Raw genomic sequence first — 25,600 nt, forward strand, 5'->3', positions numbered from 1 at the left:
GCAAACTCTTGTAGGTGAATGGGATTTGTTGCATTCTTCTCCAGATTCAGAAAGATTATTATAAATTTCATGTCAATTTGGAATGCATGAAATACTCGGGATTTAGAGTATGAGCATCTTGAAAAATGCTGTTTTGCGAGTGACACTGGTGATCTGTGAAGCATGGAACATCTAAAACGTCCCAAAATAACTCTTTTTTTTTTTTTTTTTTGGATTAACATGTAAAAGTATTGATGCCAACCAGTGAAATAATATTTTATTCAGGTGATTTGACTACAACAAAAACAGAAGTCAAATTATGTTCACATGCAGCTACAGTAGAAGTTCCTCTTTTTTTTTCCCTCTCTCTCTCTTTTTTTTTTTTTTTTTTTTCTACCATGCTAGTAAATCTAGGCAGGTTAATAAAAGCATATTTTGCCTGAAGTGCTGAAGGTGCAGCTGAGTAAGAGATGGAGGTGAGTGGCAGGGTGCATAAGGAAGTCCCTGGAGTTTGCAGCTCTTGCAGCACCTGTGTGGTAAGAGGGCTGCAGGAAGCAGCCTTTTTAAAATTTTAAGGTCATTTTCAGTACCGGAGTTTCAATGTCAGGGTAGCACTTGCCTTTCTCAGAGCATTTGTGAGGCTTTAGTTACTCTTTTACCTCTTTAGGGGCACATGGATGAGTGAGCAGCACTCGGAGAATGGATGGGAAAGCACCACCTTAGGGACCACCCCCAAGGCAAAGCTCCTGGCTGCTCAGCTGCAGAGACACTTCTCAGTCTATGTATGTGGCTGATCACACCCAGTGCAAACCAATGGACCTACATGGTCAACAGGTTGACACTGCAGGTCTTCATAACCAACATGCTTATTCTTGTTTGTCCTTCAGAAATTGCTGCTGGTTACAAACCATAAAAGTTCCTGGAGTGTACCAGACTGGCTTGGGGAGCAGGGATCAGCTCCCACCCATCAGCATGGTCTTCTACATCTGGATATTGTGAACCCTGTACCCATTACGCACCCAACAGTACTGCTGTTGAGGAGTCAACTGCTCGCTTGACCAAAACCTGTTTGATGAAGGACTGTCCTGGGTTACAACCTTAGGCCAGGTGAGAAAAGGGTGAGATGCTGGACAAGCCACAAGGAAGCACAACCCTGAGGGCTTGCAAGTTTGAATAACTGCTCCCAAGTAGCACAGTCCCTCCCCTGAATATAAACTCAGCTATTTTATTTCCAGGATGAAACAAATCCTAGGAGGAATCTCCAAAGTTGGACGCTGAGAATCAGCACCACAAGGAAAACAAAAATAAGAGGATTACAACAAATTCTGGATAACGTATGTTGGTGTGCTTGTGGTGGGAAGCCACAGAGTTTTTCTATTGTGCCACAGTTAGGGCAGCTCAATGCTAAGCATAGTGCATGCTGTATGCCAGTGATATGAAGGGCAGTAGATGCAAAAGTCTATGGGATAAGTATTAAGGCAGGGAGTACTCCAAGGCATACATGGTGAAATGAGGCCTATTCGCTGCAGAACATGGTATATATAAACCAGACCCAGGGCTGCCAAGTTTCACATGACCCAAGTAATGGGACGTAGATATAATAACATCTAGAAGTCCCAAATAATGCACATTTCTCATACTACATGGTCAAATGTGTCTCGGGTACTAAAACATTACATATTTCATTCATTTCCAGAGTTTTGAAGAAATTTTCCAAATACCCAGTGGAACGTTCTAGTATACTATGTTTAAGTATGATCTGAAATGCTTGGACCCAGCATGTGTATGCCATGATTGCCATGTGTGCCATGCAAGCTCAGAGAGATTGCAGAACTGAAGGTCCTTTACGGAGCAGACTTGGTGTCTGTGTGGGTCATGGAGAACCACTTTCTCTCTCTGAGATTGCACCTAAAACCATTACAAAGCTGGTTTTTTCTTCATAGTTAAGTACCTTGGTCTGAATGCCATCAAGGCCCATTGAGCATTAGGAAGGCCCTGCTGAATGGTGTGTAAGGCTGAGGAACATGGACACTTTTTCATGCAGTGTTCATGCAGTCTGAAAAACAGGAAGGGACAACAAGGCTTCTCTGGGGAAGATTTGTTCAGCATTAAATTGGCAAACTTCACGTCACACATTTTAGTATCAGTGTCTGACTAGTGTTATCCTGGCAACCTACATTATATCTTTGAAAATAAAAAAAAAAATCTAATCAGAGACTTCATCTGACTGAGCATAAATAATAATTGCATTGGCTCAAGCACTATTTAAATGATGTACCACTGATATAGGTACACAACAGAGTGTTCACATCTCTTTCTCCTAAATAAACCCAATTGCTACAACTGCTAAACAGAAGTGTAAGACTGCAGAACAGGAATGATACAGGATAACTGCCACAAATCATGAGGAGCTCATGGTCACCGTGGGAAATTCTCATTCTGCCTATGCTAATTGTGTAACAGTTAAGGAGTTACATTATGGGGAGTTTCGCAGGGGATGCTTCAGGTCCTTTTCGTAATGTCTTCCAAAAAGTGTTGCTGTTAGGAGTGGTTTTGATGTGCTATTCTTACTTTCCAGACGTCCATCAGGTAGCACCTAAATGAAAAGAGAAAGAGTGATTCTATTACCCACTAACAGAGTAGCAGTATTGCATGGTACAAAAGGGATAGGCCTTAGTGGTCAAATAATTATATACAGAACTTTTTAAAGAAAATCCTCTGTTTCATGCATGGAAATGTTCTTGCACTTCAGGCACTGAAACAGAGCTCAGAAAATTGAAGTATCATGCTCAGCTCTGCCACTGCCTTCCCACATTTCAGTGGACCTGAAAGTCTTTAAAGTCTTTCCAGCTCCATCTTTGTAAGAAAGATAATTTTCTCCATCTCTAAAGAATACAAGAGTGGCAATAGCTGGTTTGTTATGTTTTCATTAGTTACTTGTACATGGTGATGTAGGTTATATCTAGGACAGTAATATTAAATCTTTTTTTTATTTGTAGACCCCTAAACAATTTCCAGATGGAAGTAAAAAGAATTGTGGTCTACTGGACATATGTTGCTTTTCTTAGCTACTTTTTACAGATCTGTCTGAAATCATTGTACACAACCTATGGGTACCTGTAACCTTTTTAGAGCCTCTATGACAGTAGTACGCATGTGTATGATAAGATAAACTTGTTTCCTCTAAAGCTCTATGAGCTTTTTTCACTGACTTCATTGTCTCTTGCAAGCTATTAAACAACTCTTACAAATCAATAAAGATTTCATCTAGTCTTTTACATAAATGTAATCTGAAGTTTATGAATGGAAACATATTTTGACAAATATATGAAATTTCATGTAAAAAAAGTATTAAACCTGACAAATTACTTAAAAATACCTTTCCGTATTTTTAACTGCATTGGATGTCTACCCTTACGCATAATACTCATTACTAATTGAAAGCTGCTATTTATAGCTTTGGGCTGTGAAGTGGGAATGCATACTTGCTAAAGAAAACACTGAAGAGATTATCAGCTTTAGCATCTATATGTTCTTCTCGATGAGGATGAACTCAGTACATGTGTTTAACTGTCCTCTTCTGCAGAACCGGAGTGGTTCTGACTTAGCTGCCATAGCAGTTTCCCTTCCAGTACCACAGCCTTGAAAACCTTGTGTCAAACAGTTTTGGAGTGTCCCATTACCTCAAATTCCCCAGGGGCCAGCTGCATGTCGCTGTACAAGACCTCTGGAAAGACGTAGTTAGTGCCAAACGTGCCACTGAGAGAGAACATGTCAAACTTGGTCTGCGCAGTCTCCACTGGCTGCCCACATGTGCTCAGGTCTGTGCTCTTACACTTGAGCAGTGTGCATACCTGTGGTGAGAGGATATAGAAAAGTAACATGCAGTAGGATTTCAATAACCTAGAGCTGGACTTGATAGAAAAAAAAAAAAAAAAAAAAAAAAGTTCTTATGATGCAGGAATGAGCAAGTGTTTTGGAATGATTCATTAATTTTGGTATATACAACCGATTCTCAACCCTTCTGAACCAATTACCTGCCAGTGGTATTTTATGACAGAACCATGAAGCCCATCAAATGCACCAAGTACATAAATTTCATCGTTGCTCTTGTTTGACATCCTGTAGGTCAAATGACAACAGAGGTCCTTCTGGCAAACTGTATAATTTCCATCTTCGTGCTTGAGTTCACTGAAAGTGAATATATCACGCCGGACAGCTCCCAGAAAAGTGCTATCTTCTGTAAAGTTTTTGACACTTGTAGCATATGAGCTCCAGTTGACTGCAGGAGGGTAGGTGGGAGAAAGACGGGGTCGTGCACTCAGCTTGGCTACCAGGAGACGTCCCTCTTCTGTCTTACTGTTGTAGTAGTAGGCGGCCGCTCCGCCCGGCGTGAACAGCCCGCTCCCTGCAAAGGACACGCACGGCACCCACTGTTACCACCTCCCGGCGGGTGGCACCATGGGCTCTGTCACCTGTAAACACGAGGCTGTCTTCAGACAACTCGTTAATGAAAACTGCGGAAGAATTTTAAAGTGTGGAGACACTAAAATACACATCATAATTTAAAAAAATGTAAATCTAAAATCCAAAGGTTTTTTGCTTCATTGCATCTTGAATCTGAGCCTTCAGAGGCAATTTCACACAAGGCCATATATATTTTTAATGACTTACATAAATTATGACGGAAATTAGAGCTCTGGAAGTGATATATATGCCAAGAAGGAAACTGTGGGCATAATTACATTTCATAAAAGGAAACCTAGAGCAGTGCCCAAATTCAACGCAGTATTTTAACGGCAGACAAAAATGTTCCTTTGTGGCTTTTACTTCTGCTTTGGGGAGTAGCTACATATGCAGCTAGAACAATGTTTTCTCAGTTAACAGAAAAAAAAAAAAAGGCAGTAGACATCTATTCATATCGAACCAAAATATATCATCTCGAATTCTTCATCAGCAACAAAAATCTGAAAATGCTTTATTCAATACAAAGGAGAATTCCTTTTTTTTTTCTTTTTTTTTCTTTTTTTTTTTGGGGGGGGGGGGGTTATTAAGTTCTGTTTAAAACATTTTTATCCATTTAACTGTTGATTGAAATTTAAAAAAAAAAACAAAAAAATGCTGCCTCTACACAAGATGGTGAACATTTAACTGAATATTTGTGCCATTTCTGAAAGAAAACCTTGCTTTTGAAATACCAAAATTTAATGTCATTCTAATTTTACCTCTCCCTGAACTTTCATCATTTTCTTGCCAGTAGTGGTTTACTGCATTCAATACAGCATCAAGAATATTTTTAATCTTCTTGAAATACTGTTTTCCAGAGACTTTGCTATTTTAAAACAATGTTGCCTGCTTCTGAATCCTGTACTATGAAGACTATTCCCCTTTTCCCCAGGGCAACTCACCTGTCATAGACATTCCGATGTTGTGAGTATTTGCTGACAATAAATTGACTCTCATGCCCATTGCCCATGCAGAATGAAACTCCACAGCAGTCAGAAAGGGCAGGACATTCATCCAGGCTGTTGGGAAGAGCACCGTGTCCACCTGGAGCTCACTCACCAGCACCACAGCAGGCTCCCGGAAAAGGATGTCGAAGCAAGTGAAAATGCCAAACTTTCCAAAGGGTGTCTTGAAGGTGACAAGTTCTGGCTCTTTAGGGTAATTAAACTGTGTTTCTTGTCTAAATAGGTTGTACTGCAGGCAAAGAAAATGGCATATCAGAAACTATAAATAAGGCAATATTATTAGCTGCCACTTTTTTATCTGAGATTAAAGCAAAACTGTGGGTTGAGATTTCTTTGGGTAAAGGAAATCTCAAAGCTTCCTCGACAGCCACTGGAGATGTCCAGAGGAGGCTCAGTGGTGACTGGGAGTCAAAGGAAGTAAAACCCTCACCCAGAGGTTTGTTGAGCAGGAGGTGGATGTGTCCCTAATGTCTACTGGCAGCAGTGCTGAGCAAATGCTAACTGCTAAATGCTGTCAAGGCATCACCTGAGAAAGTGCTGCCTGGTTTGGCTAAAACCGTGCTGAGAACCAGCTAAGATTTACTGAGCATGGCCAACTGTGCCAATGTTTCATTCCAGTTTGCTCTCATTAATGTAGTCTTGAGGCATTTGATAGCCAGCATGCCTTCTGCAGCTGCGGTGCTCCTGGGAACAGTGCCCGATGGATCAAGTGTTTGCCTGCTCTTCCCTCTGGCCACAAGAGCCTTGCATTGGATTGGCTGTCACTCTACAATTACCTAACGTTATTGTATAAATCTGCTGAAATCGGTGCCAAAGAGATGAAATGTATACTGATGATCAATTACAGAGTGATGCAGAAGTGCCTCTTTACCTTGTGGTAACGAGCCACCAGTTTCCCTTCTGAGTCAAAGACAACATTGGTGTTGTACTGGTAGCGACCGTCACTGGGGCAGCTGGGATCACTGGAATTGCACGACTTCTTGTCCCCGATGTTTGCAACCACATAGATGGAGTTATTCCTGGCCATGCAGCTGAGTCGTTCCAGCACTGCTGCTGGAGCAAATCTAAGGTGTTTTATATGAAATAAACAAAAACATCAACAACAAAATTACAAGTTTAAGTTTGAATAAGGAATGTATTCAAACTTACTATTCCACTAACTGCATATCCCCAGGTGGCGTAAAAGGGAAAGATTGCTTCTGTTCTTTTTCTCCTCTCTGTTCATAGCATCATTTTAAATTCCTGGTGTCTTTTAGCTTTAAAAAAGGGGCTCCCTGTGCTCTTCTTTCCTGTACCCTTAAAGAAACTAAGTTGTTGTTTTCTGTGTGCATATAATTCCCAGCTAACATACAAACAAAGCTATGGACAGCTTCAGAAAACAAGGGAGAGAATAAACCAATATATAGGTATAAACTTAAAATAACTTAAAAATTAATTATCAGGAAAATCTGAGTCTCAGTTTCAAAAGACCTTTTTAAAAACTCTTCACTCTGTTTAAGGCAGCTGTCTATAAACCATTGGTAAAGAGTGGTCACAACATTTACAGACCCTTGAAATCTTGCTACATAAAGCCCCAGAACAGAAGAATACTAAATCTTAGTTGAGAGGCAACCCTTATCCCCTTGGTGTCCCCTGCTGACACACATTCAGAGAAGCCTGGTGTGCCATAGCAGACTGTGTAAGTAGTTGGATTCCTGAAAGGCATTTCATTCAAATCTAATTTTGTGCTATTTGATTAAGAAATCATCCCAGCCACATGAGCTGAGATCTGAATCACATTGTTTAATCCATGCTTTTGCCGTGATAATTAACTGGTTTATAGTTACAGAAAACTTTCTCGAGTAGTCAGAAGTGGTAAGCTTTTGCATGATTTCAAAATAATGATGTTGCCTAAAATTTCCTCATTTTCCTCCTCTTCTAATTTTCAAAAGTGAAGTTGTCTCAATGCTTTTTATCTTGCATATTTCAATTACATTTAATTAAGAGTTCTTTTTGAAGCATTTAATTTATACAGCATTTGTGATTTTTAAGAGATTAAAAAATTCATCAGTTCTTAGGCATTTTTTAGGAACAGCTCACAACTCCATGGGACACCAGCTTAAAATCAGACAAACAGCTGCAGAAGGAATCACCTTGTGGGATCAGTGCAGGGAATCCAGTTCACCTCTGGATCGGGAATGTCCTCCAGGTACGGGTAGATGGCTTCTCTTGTGAAAACCCAGCCATAAATGCCATCCTCAGGAGTCACAATGATGTGCGCGCCCTGGCAGAAGAGGATCCGTTAAGAAGTCTCCATCAGTACATCCCCGCGGAGGGGTGTCAGCGGGAGAACACACGATTAACACCACTCGGGATACGTCTCATACCTGCTGGGCTGCTTCCTTGATGGCTCCTTCCAAGATGTCCATGTTCTTGTTCATCAGGGCCAAAGCATCTTCAGGAGAAACTGTCTCTTGAGTGGCATGTGGCAGGATGACAGCGTGCTCGTACACGGCCGCAATGAAGGTGTCTGAGGCCAGAGCCTGCAGGGCTGCCAGGGCAAACACGGCAGCATGCACCACAGGCCAGGGAGGGACCATGGCTGCTGCCTGGCAATTGCTTGAATGCTCTGAGTCTGGAAGAGTCATGAGGAATATAAAGTAGATGGGAAGAGGAGGAGTAAAGTTTGTAACAGGTTTGTTTTGGAAGTAATCTTCTATTGAGTAATCTGGGGAAGTACAGTGCATGTCAACATTCAAGAACATTCATTTATGGTAAGAAGAGAAAGAAACAGTTGCATAAATTGGATCATTTCCAATTTAAAATGTCATAAATAAAAGGTGAACAAATGGCTAAGAGAACGTGCTAGGAGCAACACAGGTCTACAAGAGTCTTCACAGAAGGATCGCTTACAAGCTCCGTTCGCATCTTTCTCCAGGCTTCCACACTGATCTCTGCGCTAGCCCAGGCTCTCATGGTGAGGGCACACTGTTCCACACAAACTCGCTCTCTTTGGCTTCTATCAGTTAAAAATGCAGCCAGGGCTGAGGGCAGACCACCTGCATGCAGTGGAGCGTGGCTGCACCTGATATCACATACAGTTATAAGCTATGTGGTCTTGCCATGCTATGCTCTTGTGGCTAATAACTTATCATAGCTAGAGTACTTTAGAGCATCCTCCCTCCCAGGTACACACTGTAGTATACACTAACCCTTGAACTGTTCTGATCTTTCTGTCTAGAGCTGAAGTACTAACTAGTTTTGTGAAGATTAATTAAACAACAAACCTTTTTTGCTATTTTATGAAAAGCAATTTTTTTCACAGTAATTAATTAGAAATTGCTTATAGCAAGCAATTTTTATTCCTCACAAAGAGTAATTTTTTGCATATTTTGGAAATAGCACTTTACTACAATAGCTCCAGGTGCTTCATTAACAGTCCACTGTTAGAAGCTGCATCGTGCCTGTGAGGATGAAGGAACATAACCTGGCTAATCATCTTGACTTTTCAGTAAGACATCAACAAACGTACTCTTCATCCTGACAAAATCTTCCTCTTCACTATGCAGCTCCATCCAGAAATCTTATTTATATCCATCAGCATCAAGGCCTTCTCAGGAGAAGCAGGCAAGAGCACACTGTGCTCATAGACGGCTACAATGTAGCTGTCCAGGGCCCAGGCCTCAAGAGCAGACAGCACCAAAACTGGACAGCAGAGGCATGAGCCCTCAAAAGCCCCATACCTGAAATCTGGGTCACCCAGGAGGAGGACCAGGGTGAGCAAAATCAGGGGACTTTAATAATTTCTTGCAGAAACCTGGGAATTCTCCAGAGTGCCAGAAAGTTGACACCATGCGATGCAATCACTGTGTCCCTAAAGACTCAAACATCAAAGGTCGGAGAGCCACAGGCATTGAGCAATCCTGCCCCATGGTTACACCACCGACAGAGAAGTCGCCACTGTGCTGCAGCTGAAGAAACGCATTGCCGGCCAGATTCACCAAGTGTTCAGGCCCGGCATTACTCTAATAAGGTGAAAGCAAGCCCAGGTCACAGTGGGAAAACAAGCCAGAGGAGTTTAGGAAATCACAGCAAAGACCGGAACAGACACATTCCTGGCCAAAGTGCAGGGTGTGGGGTGCAGGCAGGGCTGCAAGAGGTGGGTGCTTGGGCACCGCCTGTGCCACCCCTGGCTCAGGGCTGTGGGGCCTCTGGAGGCCACTCCACATCACAGCAGGGATGCCAGCAGGCTGCTTGTCTGGGCAAACCTGTTAGCACACCGCTCCATAACTGAGCTCGGCGGATCTCTAGTCCTCAAAGATCTCTGTTAGAGCAGCATTGTCCTTGGGAGCCATAATTCCTAAATTTTGCCCATTGCACCCTGCTTTAGTTACATCTACAGATCACCCCATTGAAAATCTTGAAGCTGAAGCTGCACATGCAGAAAAAAATCACATTTGCTAAGGTTTCTTACCTTCTTTGTTCCTGATTCAGCTGTCAGATAAAGAAATGTTTTTTGTTTTTTGTTTTTTTTTTTTCCTGTACTGGCCTGGAAGAACAGTCTATTGTTATCAGTGGTTACGCACAGACTTATCTTTATGCACAGTGAGTTGGTATGTGGATGAATGGGTAGATTTGAAAAGGATTATACTTTGTATGCCTGCCTCACTTCATACAACAAAACATTTCATGATTATGAATATTATGCAATCTTTGCGGTAAAAAGAATTTAGTGCAATAACGGCTTATGCCAGCCTTCTATGAGAAAACATTCAACATTCAAACACATAAATCTACCTAGTCAGACAGCAGTGGTTTTTGAACCAAATCCTAAATTCAAAGTACTTGCCAGGTTCAGGGTTGGGATCATATACTACGTGCACATCCATTTCCTTAGCCAAAAGACTTGTACCAGCAGGGAACAGTCCTGAAGGAGCTGCCTCCCAGCCTCACCACATGCTCCCACTACATCCTTTCTACACTGCAAGATGAAACCTCCTTGCATACCATAGCATCCTTTAAACTCAGATCCTTTCCTCAGGCAAGTTGCATCATGACCCGCCAGGTTCCTTGGGGACAAGGAGTGTCTGCACTGAGTCTGTATACCTGGGAAGAGGATCAGACTGAATAACCCTTGTTAAATTGAGATCTGTCTGGGGGCAGGCAACAACTGACTGAAACAGCGAAGAAGGTTTCGAGAGAGCGTGGCTCTGGCAGCACTGATGTTGAGCTTCCATGAGTCAGAGCACGGTATAGGGTTAGGAAGATTTGGGATTTTGATGAACAAGTTCATGCTATTGTGTTGTGTCACAACTGTTTACTTGTCTTTGAAAGCAGAAAGGTCATATGGTGCCCAGCAGTGATAACTAGTGCTGGAGTCCAGATAGGATTTGCATTTCTACCTTCTTGTCAACTTTGTAACCAAAGTACGAGGAACTGAAGACCTTGAGAGTGCTGTGCTGGGACCAGAAATGGTGCCTGTGTGGGGAAAAAGGAAGTGGAATTGGGACTTATAGGGGTGTCTGACCCCTTTTAAAAGTCCACAGAAAGAGATGCATATCTCTATACACCAATATGCTAAAGGAAGAGGATATGCTTCCCCTGGTCACAGGGGAAGATGAGGAAGCAAAGACATGAATAGTGCTTTCTCACCAGGAGTTGCTAGTATCTAGTAGAAATCTAAACCCCCTAATCCCAACAGTTAATGCACTTGCAGGGCAGCACCACCCATCATTATGATCAAGAAGCAAAGGGTAAGGCTTATTTCACATATGTTGGTGTTACATGACAAGGAAGAAATAGAAAAGATAGGAGGAAGAAGCTGCTACATACACTGTCACTCAGTGACCTCTTATCTGGCTACACACAGTTCCAGCACTGTATCCAGTACAGCCAGAAGGTCTTGACAAACTTGTTCAGAACCGGCAAGTGGAATATTTTGGGTTTTCAGTTTAAAGTTTTGGTTTAACAGAGATTTCTGAAAAATGATGATTCATCTTCAGTTCTGTACAAGAACAGACAACAGATTTTGGCTCAGGGTGGGCTCTTTGATTGGAGTTCTAGCTTAGCCTCCATGATGCACTGTTCTGTGCTGCTACATGCCACACAATGGTAACCTTTGGCATAAAGACAACAAACACAAAACAACACAAACAGAAGAAAGAATTGTGTAACTGTGATAAAAGAATAGACTTGTAAAATAATTAGCATTAGGAGCTGCATATCAGAGACAAAACATTACTGAGCTTTGTTGCACGGAGCTGTCACAAACTGCATCTTTCAGTGTTTTATTTACTGATCTCAGCAATCTGCAATTATAAAATATGCAATGCAATTTTAGTAAGAATTTATCTTCTGTCCCAAAATACAGAATTTGAGGGCTAGAAAAATAAAAATTCCAGAAAACAGTGAGAGAAACACAACTGCTATTTTGTACTAATAAAAGATTAATATTCTTATAATATAGAAATAGTTACTTCTCAATAAATGGTAGCAATAAAATAATGTTGCCGATTTTTTCCTAAACAAATCACATTGAGAAGTTTGTTCAATGTGAAGAATGAAACAATCCTGATTATTGTTGTAGAGTATCTCATTTGGACGTGAGATTATTAGTGTACAGCTTCAGTTATGGTAACATCACGGGAAGGCTGTCAGTTGTGGGTCTTGTTATAGATGATCCTTTTCATACCACCGACCAAAAAGTGTCACAGTGACAACTGGTTTTGTTGGTTTTGTCTTACTTATCAAACGCCCATCATTCAATACCTGATTGGAAAAAATAAGAGAAAGACATAATTAGAGAAATACTACTATGAACAAACGAAGTGCTCAGAAAGATGTAAGAAAACAAGAAGAAGGTACATCAGACCATATCACGGCAACTAGTGACTTCATTGAAAAGTATAAAATATGTCTGATTATTCACTAAGAAAAAGTTCTTTTTGGCTGTTTTGATGTAGTTATTCCACTACTAGTACACAGAAAGTCTAACATGAACCAGTTCCGGAGTGCCCCATTACCTCAAATTCCCCAGGGGCCAGCTGCACGTCGCTGTACAAGACCTCTGGAAAGACGTAGTTAGTGCCAAACGTGCCGCTGAGGGAGAACATGTCAAACTTGGTCTGCGCAGCCTCCACTGGCTGCCCACATGTGCTCAGGTCTGTGCTCTTACACTTGAGCAGTGTGCATATCTGTGGGGAAGTCAAAAAGACAACATATTAAGCAAGACAGAAATATTCTGATATGAAAGCCTTGTGCCATTAAACCTTGTGCGTGTTGGAGTAGGTGACAGTCACTTAATTTCTTTTATAATCTTAAATCAAAATCTCTTTCATAAACTTCAGTTGTAGCTTACTTTTTCACCCTTGACCTGACTGAGGGTATTACACACCTGTACTGCCATAATAGTTAGAAATAACCTTTGTTTCTGATGTAAGCACTACCAGAGTTCTTTACTTGATTCCTGCAGGCCAGTGGCATTTCCACTAATTCTTCTAGTTGCCAGTTCTTATTTGAAGATTCCTTTCTCACAAGTCTTATTAAGATGAATTTGTGAATGGAAATTTTAGGAAAATGAAACCAAGTCCTCCTCATGTGTGCACTGGATTACCGTACACACAAGTCCTCTTACTGGTATGCGTACGTGTTGCTAATAATAGTTCATTAGATTGTCTAGTCTATTGTGAGAAATCTGGATTTCATGTTCTCCATCCAACTTCTGGTGAATACTGCAGTATCACACTGAATCACCTGCAATACTGTGTCCAGTTCTGTCTGCCCCCTCCCTTGCTCCCTATACAGGAGACACTTGGACATACTAGGAGTCCAATGTAGGGTTACCAAAATGATCAAAGAACTGGAGCACCTCTCATGTGAGGAAAGACTGAGAGAGTTAGAACCATTCAGCCTGGAGAAGAGGAGGCTCAGGAGGAATCTTACCAATGTCTACAAATATCTGATGGGAAGGTGCAAAGAGAATGAGGACAGGCTCTTCTCAGTGGTGCCCAGTGCCAGGACAAGAAGCCATGGGCATAAGCTAGAACACAGGAGGTTCTGCTGGAACATCAGGAAGCACTTCTATACTGTGCAGGTGAAGGTACTGTGCAGGCACTGAGCCTGCTGGAGTTCAAGAAGTGTTTGGACAACGCTCTTAGACATCTGATCTGATTTTTGAGTGGTTGTGTTGGGTGCCAGGAGTTGAACTCTATTATTTTTGTGGATCCCTCACAACTTGGGATATTCTATGCTTCTATGATAGGGTCCTGGGCAACCTGGCTCTAGGTGCCTCTGCTTGAGCAGAGGTCCCGTCCCACCTCAACCATTCCATGACTCTGTAATAGATGACCATGTAATGAAGTCAGCATCCTCTGTTACAATTTTGTATTAGCAGCTGCAGCACATAAAGGAAAGTAGGAATGGTAACGTTTTCCATTTGTCCTTATGGTTTAACCATAAGCATTCTCCATCTTAAAGCTGATAAATGTTTAGAGACACTATGATGAAATATGAAATAGGGCTAGCACTTCTGTGAAGATTCAAGTAACACTGGCTGGCTTTGCTGCCAGGTGATGGAACTGTTTTGTCTACTCATGCCAGATGTTGGGAGCCAGAAGAAGCATAGCTGCAAACAACCAAAGTATTATTCATCAGCAAATATGCTTTCCTATTGAAATGCAAATATGCAGACAAAAAATCTAATTCTCTCAGTGTGTTCTGAAGAAATTAAAAAAAATATTAAAACAACAACAAAAAAGTAGAAATTCCTATCTGCTCTATCATACTCAGTACTGGCAGAGACCATTTGGCAGCTTTCACAATCACTGAAATAGATTTTCCAAGTGAGCTCACCAAGAACTGATTTTATTCAAGCTATCTTCTTAGATGCATTAGTTGAGCTGTTCATTGGCTAAAACCTCTCTACATATCCTGGAGTCTATGCCAGCTGGTATGCAAAGGCCCTGCTGGCAGAGAAAAGTAACTAAAAAAAAATAAATTAATCTGCTGGCACAATAACTTAATTATGAAGGCAAAAAATACAGCTTTAAACAAACTATTATCTAGGATGCAACTCAGTGTCTTCCCACATACTTGATTAAAAAAGAGGAAGAGTGGATATTCCAAGTAAAAGTTATATGCCATTTCAGTAAAATTCATAGCTATAATTTGAAAAAAATGACAAAATATTAACTTCTTCATGAATCCAAATTATCAGAGCATTTCATAAATATAGATAATCAAGTGATTTTTTTAACAGCAACCATTTGATAAAGATTAAAGGAGAGATTCATAACACTTACTGCAGATACTTACAACAGAAGATTAAAGCGTAACTCCCTGTTTAGCCAATACTGTATGTCTAAAAAGTAGCATGTGGTCTCTGGGAACATAAAAGAAGTTGAGAGACCTCTGCACTGCATTTCTTGGATTTAAAGGCACATGTGGATATTTGGACATTTTAGCAACTACTTCCTATTGCTACCAAATAGGACACCAGGACCATAGCATACAAGAAATAAATTATTGTCCTTATCCCCTCCTGCCCCAAGGAGCTGAAGGTTTCTCCCTGCAAAGAAACTTCCTAAAATTTCTAAAATTTCTAACCACCATCCCTCCACCCCCCAAAGAATCTTTACCTGCAGATAGTATTGTCCTTCAACAACATGAAGCCCATCAAAAGCACCAAGCACATAAACTTCATCTTCTCGTTTCTCTGCCATCTTGTAGCTCAGGTGACAGTGGAGGTCTTTCTGGCAAACAGTGATACTCCCCTCAGGCTTAGTGAGCTCAGTGAAAGTGAACTGGTCATAGAAGATCAATCCACTGAAGTCATGTTCATCTGGTATGCATTTTTCTACACTTGAAGCATATGAACTCCAGCTGACAGCAGGAGGGGAGGCAGGAGAAAGGCGAGGGTGTGAATCTAGTTCAGCAATGAGAAGACGGCCATCCTCAGTTTTCATATTGTAGTAATAAGCTCTGGCTCCATCTGGTGCATAAATGCCGCTCCCTGAGGAGAATGCAATTTTCAGTCCAAAATAGTTCAAACACTTCACATTGTCCTTTTAATTGTCATTATTGCTAGCTTATCCAGTCTTTTATAAATATTGTAGAAATTTTATTCTCACCGAAGACAACTATTATTAACTCAGTATAGAGATCATGCTTTGGCAAAGAGTAGCATTTATTTCTCTACATGAGGTCTGCTCAGTATAGCCTAAAGGCAGATGGTGTTATCTTATGATTGTATTCATGACCTCCCCAGTAACAACAGAGTTGACTGAAAATTCCTTCTTTCTTGGCAATTTGATGTAAGAGGACTAACTACTGATTGAGACCATCCAAAACACCACACAGACAAGCATCGCAAGCCCATCCTGATGGGCACAGCAAGAGATAATAGCTGTCTAGCTCAGTTTATACCATCTGAAGACTCCACACTTGGGTAATTCACACCTGGCCAGTGCCAAGTGATGGATGAAAATCAAAGAAAATCTGCCGTGCCCATTACTGTCAAAGAGCTCTGCCCTTCAGCTACACAAAATGGACAACAAGCAGTATCCTATTAAGGATTTCAAATGAGAAGCCCCAATCCAATATTGTGACCTCAGGGCACAGTCTAGCTGAAATATATTATCCCATAAGCTAAACTCTAGAAAATCAGTGTCAAACTTTTAAAAGAAAATGCACACTTCTTAGCAGTGTTACTACAATAGGTCTGAAAAAATGATTTCAACACTTTTCCACAACTGTATTTAATACAGCTACAATGAGTATTTCATTTGTCCAGAATAAATGGAGCTGTGCATTGGGTGTACAACACAGTTCTGCATTTAAGAACAGACTTGAAGGTCTAAAGGAAAAGAGCTTAAGTTTCAGAAGGTTCTACTCATGTAGAAGCAGCAGTAACTTACTACTTGTTTGGAGGCATTAAAAGAAAGAAATGAAACTCCTAAGAAGCTAGGGAGGAAAAAAGATAATACAAGAAATTTTGCTATGCCATATATGGCACCAGTAGGGACAGGGTTTGCCAGGTTTAAAATCTGTTGGCTAAACTCTTTACCTTCCAGATAAACACATTATAGTCCTCTGCAAAATGACATTGCAAAATAGGGGATAAAGATTCCTGGTTATAATGATTTTTCAGACAGAGTTAAAATTAATTACCTGTCATGGACATGATGGTGTTGTGAGTATTGGAAGCTAGGAAATTGACTTTCATGCCCATTGCCCATGCAGAATGAAACTCCACAGCAGTCAGAAAGGGCAGGACGTTCATCCAGGCCGTTGGGAAGAGCACCGTGTCCACCTGGAGCTTGCTCACCAGTACCACGGCAGGCTCCCAGAAAAGGATGTCGAAGCAAGTGAAAATGCCAAACTTCCCAAAGGGTGTCTCAAAGGTGACAGCTTCTGGCTCTTTAGGGTAATTAAACTGTTCTTCTGACATAAAGAGATTATACTATAGGGGAAGGAATAAAACCAGAAAACAGTTAAAGGTACCTACTGCCATATCCTGGAGTCATTCTGCAAAACTGTTCTGAATGACTTCAGGTTTTTATCCTGTGATGGAAGCCATCATATGTATGATCACTGTAGTGACCAAAAAGTTGACATGGGAAGACACGTATTGTCCTGGCACCTAGCTAAAAAAAACATCTGGCTATCTGTTGGTCTATTGTGTCAGCTACCTGCAGCTCCTTTAAAAATTAGCCTTCCCATCTCCCCACCTAATTTTAAAAACCTGGTGAGCCAAAAGGCACATAGCAGAGAAATGATAATGGAAGAGGAGCATAGAGCATCTGGTGGGTTGGTAATTTTGATGTGAAGATGCATGGACAGAATGTACCAACACAACAGTACTGGAAGGAAGCATGAGACAGCAAAAGGTGACCACAAAACAGAAGAAAACAAAGGTGGTGGTGATGAAGAGGAGGTAAATTGTCACAGCTGACAGAAGAACCCAAGTCTGTGATGCTCCCTGCTTTGTAACATTTCCATTCTTCCTTTGGGTTCTCCTTAACTAAAAGAGTCCTTTAATATACAGGCAGCCTAGGCAATAAACGTACGTAACCGAGCCAGAAAGTGGGTTCAGCGTTACTGAACTTGGCACTTGTGCCATGCCTGGTTGGCACATGGGGGACCAGCCTCAGCATTAGGCTCATCCAGTTTGTGAGCAAGCAAGTATCTTGGCATCACCCATGGAGAACTAGGTAGAATACTAGGTCCAAAGTGCATTAAATAAACAACTGACTTCAGTCTAGCCATGTCAGTATGATATATCTGGTATATGAACCCCAAACAACTTTGATGACCCTTACAAGTAGGTTGCCTTGGGTTTACATGGTGAGTGCTTGGTAGCAGGGGGCTGCAGGGGTGGCCTCTGTGAGCAGAGACCAGCAGCTGCCCCGTGTCAGGTCAGAGCCAGCTCCAGCCAGCTCCAAAGGGACCTGCTGCTGGCCAGAGCCGAGCCAGGGAGCAATGCTGGTTGAGCCTCTGAGAGAGAAGACTGAAGAAAGAGGAAAAACTGCTGTAAAACTGCAGCTAGGAGAGGGAGTGAGAAAGTGTGGGAGAACCAGCCCTGCAGACCCCAAGGTTGGTGCAGAAGGAGGGCAGGAGGTGCAGGAAGTTCCCCTGCGGCCTGTGGAGAGGCCCCTGGTGGAGCAGTTCTTGAAGAGCTGCTGCCTGTGGGCAGCCCCCCAGGCTCAGCTGGGGAAGGACGGCATCCCACGGGAGGGACCCCACGGGGAGCAGGGGCAGGGAGGGACCGTGAGGGAGCAGCAGAGATGAAGCATCAGGGACTAACCACAGACCCCATTCCCCATTCCCCTGCACTGCTCAGAAGGGAGGGCATAGAAGGGGTTGTTTGGGGGCATAGAAGGTGGTTTTATTTTGCTTTTAATTTCTCAGTGTTCTAGGCCTGTAGTGATAGGCAATACATTATATTAATCTTCCTGCGATGAGTCTGTTTTGCCCATGACAATAATTGTTGGGCGATCTCCCTGTCTTTATCTCAACCCTTGAGCCTTTTCCATTGTATTTTCTCTCCAGATTAGGCTCAAGGCCAGTGCTTTACTGCACAGTGAGCTGACAAAACCAAACACAGCCTTTAACAAATTCTCCAGCTTGATATACAGTAAAAGGGAGAACGTGTCATGGATCATATAAAACAGGATCACATAGAGAAATAATGAGAACAACCCAGACAACATTGTGACTAGCAACTGTTAACTAAGTACGATAACTGTAAGCTCCCTCTACAGCGCTCTGATCAAATCTATTTCTATCTCAAGCCTCCAAGCCCAATACTGGGCAACGAAAAGGACTGTGGTGGAGTTTGGCTGCCAAGCAGGATAAAACCACCAACAGGTACATAAAACTAAAAAGGAAAAAAAAGAAAAAAGAAAAAAGAAAAGAAAAAAGATACTTTCATTGGTTGTAAATGTTTCAGTGCTCTCATAACTTTTTGCTCCCAGCAATTTCCACAAATCCTGTTTTTTTTTTTGTTTCCACAAAAGCTGTCCAGAAGCTGTGCTGAAACATTGTAAGAAAAACATTGATAGGAAAGGGCCTGTTTTCCTTAAATCAGACTGTTCATGTAAAATGAGATGCAGGTGAACATTTTAAAATGCTGGAACGTGAAGGGGTGTTCTGGTAAAAAGCTGGCACATAAAACTAGGGTTGCTCAAGCAGCAGGATTTCCAGTAAAAGGAAGTTAAACTGAGGCAGTCATCCAACTAACATTGGACCCAAGCAATCAGTCAAACTGTTTTCATTCTAGTCTGCTTTTAGAAACTTACAAATACAAATTTAGTGTCAATACTTCACAGGAACAGAGAATATTTTAAATTATAGCAAAAACCTATACGAGGGAGGTATTTGCCATAGAGCAATTACTGGCATTAAATTGACTTGCCTAATGGAGATATTTTGGAAGATGTGAAAAAAATGGCTTCCATGACCACTGCTTACCTTGTGGTAACGAGCTACCAGTTTCCCTTCTGAGTCAAAGACAACATTGGTGTTGTACTGGTAGCGACCGTCACTGGGGCAGCTGGGATCACTGGAATTGCACGACTTCTTGTCCCCGATGTTTGCAACCACATAGATGGAGTTATTCCTGGCCATGCAGCTGAGTCGTTCCAGCACTGGTGTTGGAGCAAATCTAATGTGTTTTAGACCAGGAGAAAAATAAAATAAAATAAGAAAAGATGTACTGACCATGGTGCCCATCACTGGATCACTGAAGGCATGCTGACAGCATCCCTGATTCTGCAGTCACATCAGGGCAGGCATACATAGGGTGGCTGCAGTACTCCTGTGGATTGCTTTCTGTGCCCTGGGGCAGGTCCTGAAGCCCTGAAGCCTTCCCATTGGTGTCTAGAGGGAAATGCTATCGCTGGATTGCCTGCCAGTGCACTGGGCACCCAGAATGGGGTCTGCAGAGAGTAGATAATCCTGGGGCTGGGGGAGGGCACGCTCATCACCGTTGTTTTGTGAAAGGTCATACATGAGATGGACCATGCAGAAGGACTGTTATGCCAGTTATGTAGGGAGCACTAAGGAATAGGGCATGCCAGAATGTGATAGCAGGCATTATGCACAAGGCTGCTGATGAAAAACCTGATTTAGGACAGTGAAAAGATACAGACATCACCTTCACAAAACCTAACTGAGGAACTGGAATAAAGACATGCTTAGACATGTTGCTACCCCCCATACCTCACTTATTGAGAAAGAATCCTTATATTTCAGTTAACTTATGTCTCAGTAAAAAGCTGCTCATCCTGCACTTCTCCCAGCACACATTCTCCATTGTGAGTCTTCCTCTTGGGACCATTGAGGAATCTTATTACAGATGTCACACCATGGTCTTAGCATTTCATCTTTGAGCAGGTGAAGAAAGCTGCATTGCAAAAGCCAGACCATGTTTTTAGTTCTGTGACTGAGCACCTACTGCATACTGTATGAGCCTAAAGTCCAGTGTGCAACTTCATGTTACCACAGTCCTGCTAGAACATGACACTTGAGTGACATATCATGTTCTAGAGCAAAGAGAGTCTAGCAATTAGGACTTTACCTTACTGTAATCATGAAAAATAAGATTAAAACTTTCTGTGTTTGTATCACTTGCAGATTTTGACTTTGACTAGTGACCTCATCACCGCTGTTACTAGCTTTTCAGAAACCAGTTTTCAGTTCTTCACAAGAACAGTATGTGTGCTTTGATATGAATGCAGCATTTATAAACAAACCAACAAAACAAATCAAAAACTAGCATTAAAAATTTCCAATTATTTCCATTCAAAACAACGTGGAAAAAATGAAAATGCAACAAGCAGCAGCATATTCTGGAATCAAAGCTTTTCCAAATGGAAAAAAAAAAAAGGTTTTGTCTACATTTAGCAACTCCAATCTCCAATTCGATATATTTTTAATACCTCTTTAAAGTGTCTTTAAACTCTAATTATTTTTGAATTAAAAATATTTTTAACAGGTTTCCCTTGTCAATCTTAGGTTGTGATTTACCTTCATATGATGTGCAACTATAACTGAAACTTGCCTGATGTCAAAAGCATTAGCAGTTCCTAGGCATTTATTAGGAACAGCTCACAACTCCATGGGACACCAGCTTAAAATCAGACAAACAACTGCAGAAGGAATCACCTTGTGGGATCAGTGCAGGGAATCCAGTTCACCTCTGGATCGGGAATGTCCTCCAGGTACGGGTAGATGGCTTCTCTTGTGAAAACCCAGCCATAAATGCCATCCTCAGGAGTCACAATGATGTGTGCGCCCTGGCAGAAGAGGCTCCGTTAAGAAGTCTCCATCAGTACATCCCGGGGGTGGGGGCAGTGGGAGGAGAACACACGATTAACACCACTCGGGATACATCTCGTACCTGCTGGGCTGCTTCCTTGATGGCTCCTTCCAAGATGTCCATGTTCTTGTTCATCAGGGCCAAAGCATCTTCAGGAGAAACTGTCTCTTGAGCGGCACGTGGCAGGATGACAGCGTGCTCATACACAGCCGCAATGAAGGTGTCTGAGGCCAGGGCCTGCAGGGCTACCAGGGCAAACACCGCAGCGTGCACCACAGGCCGGGGAGGGACCATGGCTGCTGCCTGGCAATTGCTTGAATGCTCTGAGTCACAGACAAATGGTGAAAAGGAAGTATACACAGAAAAGAAAGAAGGGTCAAAGTTTAACTTAAATAAGGGAGGGAGGAAGTGCTGGCCAGTTAAAGCATTACCTTATAATCAAATGTCTCTGGTTACATACAGAAAAGTAGGACATCACAACATCAGAAAGTGAGGATGTCGCAACTCAGACTGAAGAGTTGGCAGAGCACACAGGCAGTCACTGAACTGTGGCTAATGCAAAGAGTAATAATGCCAATATGAAAGTATATTATTAAACACGACTTGAAAGAACAGTCCAATTTTTGCTGTTGTACTTTTTCTGTCATTGATTGTAACACACTTTTGCTCAACTCTGACACTCACGTAAAGGTGGATACAGAGGCATAGGATCATCTAGGTTGGAAGAGACCTCCAAGATCACCTAGTCCAACCTCTGACCTAACACTAGCAAGTCCTCCTCTAAACCATATCACTAAGCTCTACATCTAAATGTCTTTTAAAGACCTCCAGGGATGGTGACTGAACCACTTCCCTGGGCAGCCCTTTCCAATGCCTAACAACCCTTTCAGTAAAGAAGTTCTTCCTAATATCCAACCTAAACCTCCCGTGGCACAACTTTAGCCCATTCCCCCTCATCCTGTCACCAGGCACATGGGAGAATTGGCCAACCCCCACCTCGCTACAGCCTCCTTTAAGGTATTTGTAGAGTGTGATAAGGTCGCCCCTGAGCTTCCTCTTCTCCAGCCTAAACAAGCCCAGCTTCTTCAGCCACTCCTTGTAAAACTTGTTCTCCAGACCCCTCACCAGCTTCGTTGTCCTTCTCTGGACTCGCTCGAGCACCTCAATGTCCATCTTGTAGTGACGTGCCCAAAACCGAACACAGTACTCGAGGTGCAGCCTCACCAGAGCCAAGTACAGGGGGACAATCACTTCCCTAGTCCTGCTGGCCACACTGTTTCTTATACAAGCCAGGATTATGTTGGCCTTCTTGGCCACGTGAGCACACTGCTGGCTTATACTCAGCCAATCCACCAATACTCCCAGGTCCTTCTCTGCCAGGCAGCTTTCTAATCACTCATCTTCCAGCCTGTATTGCTGATTGGGGTTGTTGTGCCCCAAGTGTAGGACCCGGCACTTGGCCTTGTTAACTTCATACAGCTGGCCTCAGCCCATCGGTCCAGCCTTTCCAGATCCTCCTGAAGCACCTTCCTACCCTCGAGCAGATTGACACACACACGTAACTTGGTGTCGCCTGTAAACTTACTGAAGGTACACGCGATCCTCTCATCCAGATCACTGATAAAGATATTAAAGAGAACTGGCCCTAGTACTGAGCCCTGGGGTACTCCACTAGTGACCGGCTTCTAACTGGATTTAACTCCATTCACCACGACTCTTTGGGCCCGGATACGCAGTCAGTTTCTAACCCAATGAAGCGTACACCAGTCCAAGCCATGAGCAGCCAGTTTTTCAAGAACGCTGTGGGAAATGGTGTCAAAAGCCTTACTGAACTGAAGGTAGACCACATCCACAGCCTTTCCCTCACCCACTATGCCCGTCACTTTGTCATAGAAGGAGATCAGGTTCGTCAAGCAGGACCTGCCTTTCATAAACCCATGCTGACTGGGCCTGATCGCCTGGTTGCCCTGCAAGTGCTGCGTGATGACATTCAAGATAATCTGTTCCATGAGCCTCCCCAGCACCAAAGTCAGACTGACAGAACTATAGTTTCCCAGGTCTACCCTCCGGCCCTTGTAGATGGGTGTCACGTTTGCTAGCTGCCAGCCGACTGGGACTTCCCCTGATAGCCAGGACTGCTGATAAATGATGGAAAGCAGCTTGGCCAGCTCCTTTGCCAGTTCTCTCAGTACCCTCGGTTGGATCTCATCCAGCCCCATCAACTTGCATACATCTAAGTGCTGTAGCAGGTCGCCAACCATTTCCTTGTGGATTACGAGGGCCACATCCTGCTCCCCACCTCCTTCCACCAGCTTAGGGTACAGGGTATCCAGAGAACAACTGTTTTTGCTGCTGAAGACTGAGGCATAGAAGGCATTAAGCACTTCAGCCTTTTCCTCATTTCTTGTCACTAAGTTTCCTCCCGCATCCAGTAAAGGACAGAGATTCTCCTTAGTCCTCCTTTTTGTGTTTATGTATTTATAAAAACCACTGCCACCTCTGGAGCTGTTGTGGCAAAACTGAAGACCTTAAAAACTGTTTGCTTTATTCTAGCGTCATCACATTCCTTATTTCCTGTGCTAGGTGCCATTATCTGCAGCTTGCATCCCAGACTTTCTTTAGACCGGAGTCATTACATTATCATCTCACTGCACTTAAATGTCATGTACCTAATGTGCCAGTGACAGACCTGTCCCTTGCATTTATCCCAGAGGCTCTCCCAGTTGCTTCTCTTTAGCTGTATGTGAGTTTCCAATAGCCTGTCACCAGCAAATATGCACCTGGAGGGAATGTTTGCTCCTGAAATCAGGCAGGTAAGCCACCAGCCAGCCTGTTATCCACGTGCCTCACTGTTTGGCACCACATGCCTGAAGCAGAGGTCAGGGCAGCTCACCCCACACCACAGCATTCCAGCTCCTCAGCTCACCCTTCCTCACCCCTGGGATCATTCTGTTTATTGATCAAAGCAGTCTTCATTTTTAATCTTTGACTTCAGTTCCAATGTGTTTTTTTATGTCATTTTCCTTTTTTTTTTTCTTTTGACATTCCAATAATTGCAGCATTCTCATTTAGAAAAAGTTTCCTGAATAGTACGAAGCAGAGCAGACTGCCTGCTTATGTCCTGCTACCATGGCAGAACCATCTCCTAGGAAGAGCAGAAATCACAGAATCACAGAATATCACATGTTGTGGGTGAATGTAAGCACCAGAGTTCCCTGCAAGAGCAGTGCTGACCAATGGCTTCAAGCATTAAGAACATCAACTTGCACCTACTAACATTCACCATCAAGTATTTCTCTACGTGCATTGGTAGACAAGACACAAGGCACATTCGTGAGCCTTAAATATGAGCATTTAAAAGGGTGCAGTGGAGATGTTAGTGGTAATTGAAGTAATGTAGCTTGGGAGACTTTGTTGTTGTTGCTCTGATTTTCTAAACAAATGAAACCTGTCTGGGTCTTGTTAACTGCAGTGAGCCATAAGTCTGAAGGAGGAAGTGGTAAACTCTGCTGTGTTTAGGGAGAGCTACGAAAACATTCAGCCCGGAAGGGTGACTACTGCAGCCAAGCAGGCACAGAGGCACGCAGCCGAAGTCGGCCTGCCAGAACGGGGTTTCTACAGCAACGTTGGGTGTCTGGGCCTGGGCCAGCAGGCACCACCGCCAGCTGCCTGCAGAACTGGGAGCTCACCCAGCACCAAGGAACTAACCTGAGGTAAAAATAAATAAATCACCTACATATCCACTGAGTCAACCCCCTGCGAAACTACAGCAGTCCAGGCTATACACAACTACAGGCACTGTGAGAGGATATTTATCTTAGATCTCCCTCTGTTTTTCACACCTCCATTCTCCCAGCCCACTCTCCTCCTTCCCTGCTACCATGTGAGGACAGTGGTTACCGAGGACTTACTTTGGTGACACTGGGTGCAACTCGGTGCTGTCAGCTTAGCCAAAGAGGCAGTCCACCTTCAGATCGTGGTCCTGCTCCTTGTGCTGAGAGAAGCTGCCTGGAAAATGACTCCTTATGTGTTAATCTTTGCATGGAAAAACCTGTGTGAAGGGACACACCTGAAACCACGCAACCCTGGCAGAGCAGCCAGGTCAGGTGGCCAGGCTGAGATCAGCCCCCTCTGCTGTTTTAGCCCAACACAGTGCTGTGCTGCTTGGCTGTAAAAGGACACTGTGTCCAGGGGTGTACACACACATGCAGAGATAGAGTACTTTTTTTCCATGACAAGTAAAGTGTTTTCCATTACTTCTGTTGTATCCATTACATAGGGTTACCATTTAATGGATCTACAGACTGTAAAAAATCTTGTTTTTACAATGTTCATTTTGTTCAAAGTATTTCAC

The 25,600-nt window shown here is 42.8% G+C and overlaps 2 protein-coding genes across 2 annotated transcripts; both read right to left on the reverse strand.

The window, feature by feature from the left end:
• On the reverse strand, positions 1 to 8,029 carry LOC311208039 (pantetheinase-like; the record flags this gene model as incomplete). The annotated part of the gene is made up of 7 exons (XM_084284456.1): positions 1 to 2,575; positions 3,663 to 3,833; positions 4,017 to 4,387; positions 5,388 to 5,679; positions 6,322 to 6,514; positions 7,583 to 7,713; positions 7,817 to 8,029. 7 exons carry the CDS (start codon positions 8,027 to 8,029, stop codon positions 2,456 to 2,458), a joined length of 1,491 nt encoding a protein of 496 aa, XP_084140582.1. The 3' UTR covers positions 1 to 2,455.
• Positions 8,030 to 12,079: 4,050 nt separating this feature from the next.
• On the reverse strand, positions 12,080 to 25,181 carry LOC311208570 (pantetheinase-like). The gene is made up of 8 exons (XM_084285387.1): positions 25,158 to 25,181; positions 21,328 to 21,569; positions 21,093 to 21,223; positions 19,398 to 19,590; positions 16,596 to 16,887; positions 15,065 to 15,438; positions 12,452 to 12,622; positions 12,080 to 12,197 (listed from the first exon to the last, which is right to left on the reverse strand). The coding sequence occupies exons 2-8, from the start codon at positions 21,538 to 21,540 to the stop codon at positions 12,099 to 12,101; spliced, it is 1,473 nt and encodes a 490-aa protein (XP_084141513.1). The 5' UTR covers positions 21,541 to 21,569; positions 25,158 to 25,181; the 3' UTR covers positions 12,080 to 12,098.
• Positions 25,182 to 25,600: the final 419 nt, after the last annotated feature.

Source organism: Netta rufina (assembly GCF_964035555.1).
Source record: "Netta rufina genome assembly, chromosome: 3".
In the NCBI taxonomy this organism is placed as follows: domain Eukaryota; kingdom Metazoa; phylum Chordata; class Aves; order Anseriformes; family Anatidae; genus Netta; species Netta rufina.